At 38.5% G+C, this 8,327-nt stretch overlaps 1 protein-coding gene across 1 annotated transcript; it reads right to left on the bottom strand.

The window, feature by feature from the left end:
* Window positions 1–317: 317 nt before the first annotated feature.
* On the bottom strand, window positions 318–7,951 carry LOC111871149. The gene is made up of 4 exons (XM_023864029.2): window positions 7,042–7,951; window positions 5,749–5,947; window positions 2,469–2,630; window positions 318–1,797 (listed from the first exon to the last, which is right to left on the bottom strand). The coding sequence occupies exons 1-4, from the start codon at window positions 7,457–7,459 to the stop codon at window positions 1,338–1,340; spliced, it is 1,239 nt and encodes a 412-aa protein (XP_023719797.1). The 5' UTR covers window positions 7,460–7,951; the 3' UTR covers window positions 318–1,337.
* Between the last annotated feature and the right edge of the window lie 376 nt (window positions 7,952–8,327).

Genomic DNA, 8,327 nt, shown 5'->3' with positions numbered 1-8,327 from the left:
ATAAAAAAAGAAAATTACATGCTCTACACTAATGTAATGGGGTACGCGGTAGCATAGTTGGTTGAGGCACTATGCTACAAGCCCGAAGGTCGGAGGTTCAAGTCCCGATAAGATCACTGGATTTTTTCAGTTGACCTAATCCTTCCAGCCGCACTCTGACCATGGGGTCGACTCAGCCTCTAACAGAAATGATTACCAGGAATATTCTTGGGGGTAAAGGGCGGCTGGCGTGTAGGGCTGACAACCTTGATGCCATCTATGAGCCAATTGTCTAGAAAATGTGGGAACCTCAACATCTCACAATCCTATGGGCCCTCTATGGCCTGTTACAGGGATAGCTTTACTTACTTTACTTTTATACTAATGCAATACCATTCTGTACCTTCATGGACATGCATTGACATTTCCCCTTCCCCACACCTTCACATCACCTCATTTATCACTTTCCTAACCCTTTTTCTAAAACTTCTGGATAGCAACCATACTTTCTGAGAGATGAAACAGCTCAAGTAGTACAGAAAAAGACTACACGTTGGACAACCAGCTCTATGACCCACCCAGCCCCCTAACCAATGGATAATGGGTACTCTTCTCCCATTTGCAACATGATTGGGGTGTGAAGTGGACCACTCAGCTTCATCTGGTGCTGAGGCAAAGTACCTATATGTGGAGCTATAATTATACTCCCCCATACCTCTTCACAGCATGGTACTTAATAAAGAATAAAGACAACTTTACTTTTACTTTTCAACCACTGCCAAAAAGTAGTACTTGTATGTACTTTTCAGCAGTAATGGATCCAGCATTTATAAAAAACTACAAGCTATTGGTATCCAGACTTTTGGGTATGATACTCGAAATCACATATTGAAAAGAAAACACTATTTCCTATATATTTATTTAAACAGAAAAATGCATAGCATTTAAACATTTTTAAGTCTGGTATTATCAGAGAAGTTTCCATTTGACTGAAAGCTGTATAGATTAATATTTTACATGGCTAACCAAAGGACTGCATTTATTTGATTCAGGTTGGGAATCAAGAGTTGGCCTTGTGAACATAATAATACATCTTCAGGTTACATAAAAGGCAAGGAATTTCTTGCATACCTGAGAGAATACAGTATTATGTTCTCCAGCACTCTGCTCAATAGAACTAGTGAATCAAAGGATGTGAGAAGGTTCATATACATTACAAAGACTGGTCTCTCCTATTACCTGCATCTTTCGACAGTCACAGTACTATGTTTATATACCCTATAACTCTACTTTTCATAATTTATTTCCTTGCTATAAATAAATAATCTGGTAATACTCAGTAAAAAAACTACAATGACTCAGTCTAGGTAGACGCTGAGTTTGATAATGATGGCATCATCACGAATGTAGTGCCTGGAGCGAATCACACTATGTGCGAAGCCAAGGCCCACACATTCATAGTTGTCACCAGATGTTGGTTTCTGCCAGTTGAAGCCACTACAGAGCACGGTTGGGTCCCACACACGAGAACTAATATCCTCCTGTCCATCCTCAGATGAAACCTGATCAAGAACATTGACACGATGCTTCAGCTTGAATGGCCAGGGCAAGCTATCATCAAAATCACCTCGTGTCACACCAACATGGATGTACACATTCTCTTCATTCTGGCGTGGGTAGACACGAATGTACATTCGATAACCACCTGGAGAGATGTAGAAGGAGGAACTGCGGAGAGACCGACGATGGTTCCAGCTTGTCAACTTGTATTCCATGCCTTGGATGCGCCAGTAGTAGGTGAAGACGCTGCTTCTTGCACTGTACACACAGCATTTACATACAGTAACATAAGAGAAAGTGGGATACCTGTCTTTTGCACCAGCAGCAAAGCTACTAAAACAAATTATCTTTCCATCCCATCACTTGATATGTCTTATATCAACTAACATAGCACACTTCACTACTAGTCTGGTAATCATACAAGTTTCTCTAAAACTGATGCCATAGAAATAAATGAGAAATGAAATATACCAAGAGTATGGTCCTCTGTAAGGTGACATAGTGCAGTTTCATAGATGCATACTGATGTTTCGGAGGAACATGCTGCCTCCATCTTCAGACAGGCTTCTTCTTATACCCCAAAGATGAAGGAAGCAAGTTCCTGCAAACATTGAAACCCATCTACCAACTTACATGAAGTTAGTCTTAACTCACTTTGCTCTTTAGTTAAAATACATTTTCCCCACATGAAGTAACAGACAGTTAATTAACAGTAGCAGATTACCCAAGCTTATAAAGACAGCCTATTTAACTTATAATGTTGCACATATCTTACTGTATAGAACAAATATTAAACGGCATATTACACATCCACAGAGCAATATGTAAATAAACTGAAATTAAAATGAACAGTTTTTATGCCATTTTTATGCATGGATGATCGTAATTGAGCGTTCCTATGTCGATGGCCAAGTATAACAAAGTCTCACCTGCTGTAAGGCTGTCCAGGAAATGGTTCTGCATGGATGGAACTGTTGTAACGATTCACTTCCACATCACGAGGACTCTCTGAAATCTCATCTGAAGATTCCTCATCCTCCCAGGTTGCCCCTGCATCCTCCTCTTGTTCAAAAGTTGTCGAACTGGTCCTACTGCACAGACAGTACAGAAAACCTTGATCTAAATAACAGCATGATGAAGTGTAATGAAAGAATGAGGAATTTCCAATGGACTCCTCCAAACCATGAACACAAATAATATTAATCTTTTGGCTGCACCATTTAATTCAGTTTATCCTGTCATTAATTACATTAGTTAATCTAAGTGCCCTACATTTAAATGTGTTAATTGTGGCAGGGAAAATTAAATTTTAATAAAATCTTCAATGTTAGGAAGGAAATGGTCCAACAAGGTAAGTTCTTGATGTTCTGAATGTGTTAAATATAGGATAGACTAAAGAAATTCTCCCAGAAACAGATTTTGTTACTACAACTATACAACCTGTATATATAGAGTATATACTGAAACTTCTTTGTTATGTATTTCAGCAAATGAATTACCATCTGAAGGGTTATGCAGTGATATATTATTGCAAACATGGTTCTAAATACAAGTTACAACCCATCCATCTTATAGTTTTATAGCTTAAGTCAGACCTTGACCTCTACTACTCTTCACCTCCAATCTTCTCTCTTCATAGTGGCTAGCTCCTGGTAAAGCTGAATTCTGATAAATATAGCAGTGTCAAGCCATACACCATTTTCCCACCTTTTTCTGGGTTCCTCTATGGGTCTAATTCCTAGAAACTGCACTCTGCAGTGTTTTCTTTGGTATGCAACATACTTTATGTACAATGAGAGACAAGAATCTTCATCTAATTCACATAATTCTTTATTATGTCTTCTTCTCCACTGACCATCAAATTTAACTGGTCCAAAAATTCTCTTTAAAAATTTTCCCCTCAAACAAATTCAGGGCATTCTCTGCCTTCTGGGGCAAAGTTCAGTTTTCACGTCCATACCAGAAAGTACAATTTTGTTTATAAGTATATAATAGTTTTATTATTTTAACACAAACCCAATGAGTTAAATTGAAGGATCAATTATAGCCTTGGAACAGGTCACGGGTCTTAGTTAGCAGGCAGAAGAAGACATCCTTTTGTATACAGTGTCCAGACACTCTGGGGCCTACCCAGCCATTTGTCCAATGGGTACTGAGGACTCTTTCCCAAGGAGTAAGGCAGGCTGCGCCATAGCTCAAGCAGTTAGTTGCTGGCTTCTCACCACGGCGGCCCAGGTCCGATCCAGGGTCTGGTAAAGTGGGATTTGTGGTGGACAAAGTGGCGCTGGGGCAGGTTTTCTCAGAGTACTTCGGTTTCCCTTGCCAATCCTCATTCCACAAATTGCTCCACAATCACCCTCACCTATCATCTGGGGCTGGTACAATAGGCCAGAAGTGGCCGCAGTACAAGGGACTTAGTCCCACCCCACTAGCAAGGGGTAAAGCAGGTGGGGCGTGAAGCTCACTGTTCACATGTATCTAGTGCCAAGGGTAAAAATATGTGCAGCTATACCTCTTCTCCACCCATACACATTCATGGCATGGTGTTTAGTTTGTGATATATAAGTACCGTATTTACGCATGTATAGGCCGCGTGCGTGTATAGGCCGCAGCACAATTTTCAGACAGAAATTATAGAAAAAATAATTTTCTTGGAATATTATTTCAGGAGTATTACACCCTGTATTACTAATTATGAATATATATTTTTTTAAATGAAGTGTGATTTCGAATATAAGCCGCACCCCAGTTTTCCTCTTGAATTTTTGGCAAAAAATGTGCGGCCTATACATGCGTAAATATGGTATTACAAGAAAATGCCCAATTAAGTTTATATACAGTATGTTGTACATATATTTTGTGTAGGCCACTTGAATATGGCAGAAATAAGTGCCAGAACATGCATAGGATACATTTAGGTCAATACACGAACAAGTAGTAAGTAACTGATAAGATGGGTCATTAATTTTTTAACTGAATCATACAAACAGTGCAGACTTATGGATTAAACATTTCACCCTTTGAAACTGTGTCTCAGTATTCAGGATTGAGTAATATGTTGACTGCCATTTTTCCTTGACCTGATTACGAAAGTTAAGTAGGTTTAAAATTATCCCACTCTGACGCAACTTCAGTAAATGGATGAATGAAAGCCTGATTTTAATTATAGTGCTTAACTCTATGGATCAAAGCCCTCCTTGAGAAACTAACAGTTGCTCATTTAGTTCGAAAATTCTGTCTTTTATGGAACTCAAATGTTCACTATGTCATTCCAAAGAATCTTCTCAAGTATGAGGGCCTGTGTAACATTTAGTAACACACTGCTTCTTATGGGAAGCACTTGTTAGCCTTGTCCAACCTCCAAGCTGTATGAATATCTCCTGTCTGCCATGTGCAACTATTTGTATGTTACATTCACAGCCATTTTCCATATTTAGGGACTGTCTTCTAACCCTCAGTGTCAGTGCCTAGGCCATTACAATTGAAGCTGCTGATTATAACCAAATATGTTAATAACATGACACAGAAGGTAAAGTTGAATGTCTGGATAATAACTTCTGAGCAACAGATATGGTGGGGGAGGGGGGAGGGAGTAGGTAAATTGTGAGACACTGTATGGATGGCTGCACTAGATTACTGTTACATGAACTTCTCATCCATCCCCATATCTTAACCCTAAGAATGAATTTAGTTAAGTCCCTTTCTTTCTTTCTTTCTTTTTCCTTTGCATGGCAATATTTTTCGCTCCTTCACAGCATCCAGATTGACTGTGGGGCCCACCCAGCCTCCCATCCAATAGGTACTGGGGTCAGTTTCCTCAAGGGTAAAGCAGCCTGGGCATGAAGCTGACCACTCACCTCTAAATAGTGCCAAGGTCAAGAATGGTGGAGCTATACATCCACTCCCCCATGTGTCTTTTTGGTATAGTGCTTAATTAATTAAACACATGGACAACTCTACTTTACCTTACCTTTCTTTCTTTATGAACAAAGTCCTTAACAAACTTATATCTGAAAATTGCTGTCTTCTGCGTTGTGGCACTGTACAGCTTGGTAGAACATTGCCAACATTTTGGAGTAACTCACTTTCTATGGCTTCTGGGTAGAAAAATAAGCTAAGCATAGAAAAAAGTGGGACTGATACAAGGACCTTGAGTTCAGACCTTTCATCTTCATAGTCACTGCTGTGAAAACTCCAGATCTCCCTTACCCATTTCTGTTGGATTCTTGGATTAAGGAAGCTGGGTGACAATGTCTGAAAATGGTTCCCATGATGCGTTTCTGCGCACGCCGAGATGCCACATCTTGCTCCATGACCTTGTCTTCTATATTCAGCAGCATTGTCTTGATAACATTCAACTGGTCTGTCAGCTGCATTTCCAGGTTGTGGAACCGATCCTCCATCTCCCCTGACAATCACACAACACCTCTCTTGATCATGAAGCACAACTAGGAGCTAATACAAAAACTTTCCTTCAAATGTTTCTCTATAACGTGAGGTTAGAAAACCCAATAAACTAATAATTATACAATTCAGTCACTACAGTTTCTGTGCATATATCAACTTAAATTCCCACTGTGTTAAATCTGATATTTAGATTACATGTTAATTACATTCTGAAAATTTTCTTTGAAACTTCTATATATGTAGTTTTCAGATCTAAATACAGTGAAATCCAAATTAGTGTTCCTACTTTAAGCTATATTCTGTGTTTAGTGAACAATTTTTCTGGTTCTGATTGGAGCCAAATGCAGGCAATGTATTAATATATTTCCCTATATTTGGTGAAATCTAATTTTCTAAACATACCACATTAAAAATAAATTCAACCTTTTAGGAGATGATATATCTTGAGATTGTAATAAAAAAAGTGATATTCATATTTTCTCACTGCCAGAAATCATTACCAGATAATGTAATATTATTGTTTATGTAATCTTATTTATGTGTGTTGCAAGTTCTTTTAACCACTTATGTAAAGAAATTATTTCATTATAATTATATATAATAAGTCTTACAAAAAAAATAGTTTCTTGATGCAATCATGTATAACCCCAACTCACTGATNAAAAAAGTGATATTCATATTTTCTCACTGCCAGAAATCATTACCAGATAATGTAATATTATTGTTTATGTAATCTTATTTATGTGTGTTGCAAGTTCTTTTAACCACTTATGTAAAGAAATTATTTCATTATAATTATATATAATAAGTCTTACAAAAAAAATAGTTTCTTGATGCAATCATGTATAACCCCAACTCACTGATGATCTCAATTTAATGTAAGAAAAGTCATTCCCCTCCAAAATGCATAACATTGCAGCATGGTTCTTCTTGTCATTAATTTCCATGCTTCCTTAAAGAATTTCCAGTCTTTCAGTATACACAGTAAATAAAAACAGAACTTTATCTGAAGATGTAGGGTACAAGTGACAAGATCTTGCCTTTAGTAGAACTCTCAAAAACCAGAGATTACAGCAATATTAAAAAGCAACTTACTGGTATTACAAAGCCCTTTCAGGACCCTGGTAACAGTTGCTTGTGCTGTGGCCACAAGTTCCTCTGTGGTGATCCTACAGGTTGCATGCTGTGTTTCCAGTACCTCTTGGCCATTGTCTTCTATCAACTGTTCGGTCCTCTCTTCCTTCTTAGTCCTTGAAGCATTCTGTACACTTTCACTTCCAGCTGAATGTTTATCTGCAGTCACAAAGGCAGAATTATGCCTCAATTTATTTTCTCTCAGGTTCACCCCAGAAGTTTTATCACTTTGGGGTTTAAGTGCTGTGCTATTTAAACCAGACCGCAATTGGGGTTTAAGTACTTCACCACCATTAGCTGTAAAACCCCAGCAAATTGTAGAATCAATGGTCAATAACAGAAGGAAGAGAACAAACATATCTGCATGAAACATCTTCATTATGTGGCTGGGATGTGAAGGAACATCGCGTTTTGCTGCAACACTTCAGGAATTAAAATACTTAGGGGAGGGGAAGTTGGGTGCTGGTAGGAGGTTAATGGATGGGAATTCAGAGTTCAAATGAGATTAGAGGAGAAAGAAATGTCTAAAAATACACAATTCTGGCATGCTGACAAGTAAAGTGAAGACTCCAGCTACTGAACCTGTATGAATAACTGGAAGAGAACATTATGTAGTCCCATTAATTATTAAGTAATGGGTGAATAAAGTATGTAACGCAGAAGCCTTAGTTATATGTATTTTATAAACCTCAAGACTCTTCACTACATTCTCAAAACTGACCATTAGATTACTCTCAATTACATCAATCCAGTTCATATCCTCTCACTGCATTTCTTTAAGATCCCTTTTAGTACCATGATAGTGCTGTCAGTATAGAGACTGGCTACTGGCTGCATGGCTGAGGGCTCAGATTTTGAGTCCCGGTAGGGTCATGAATTTTCTCTTCTCCAAATTGCCCAGACCTGCTCTGAAGCCCACCCAGCCTCCTATCTAACAGGTCCCTGGTGGTAAAGCAGCCAGGGTGTGAAGCTGAACACTCACCTCCAACCAGTGCAGATGTCAAGAAAACCTGGGTCTATACATCCACTCCCCCATACATCTTCATGGCACAGCGCTCAATTAGTTAAGCACTGGGACATCACCTTTGCCACCCACATGTATTTAGAAAACTTCATAATTATTTAAAATCAAACAAACAAATATAAAAGACAACAGGTAGGACTTACCAGCATATATACATCAGTGGAAATACAGATGTCTCGTTATCACATGGCATACTTTATGGCATGGTTTCTGGACATCAAAG

The sequence above is a fragment of the Cryptotermes secundus genome, unplaced genomic scaffold, assembly GCF_002891405.2.
Source record: "Cryptotermes secundus unplaced genomic scaffold, Csec_1.0 scaffold282, whole genome shotgun sequence".
NCBI lineage: Eukaryota > Metazoa > Arthropoda > Insecta > Blattodea > Kalotermitidae > Cryptotermes > Cryptotermes secundus.
This window is presented reverse-complemented; position numbering and strand designations above follow the sequence as displayed.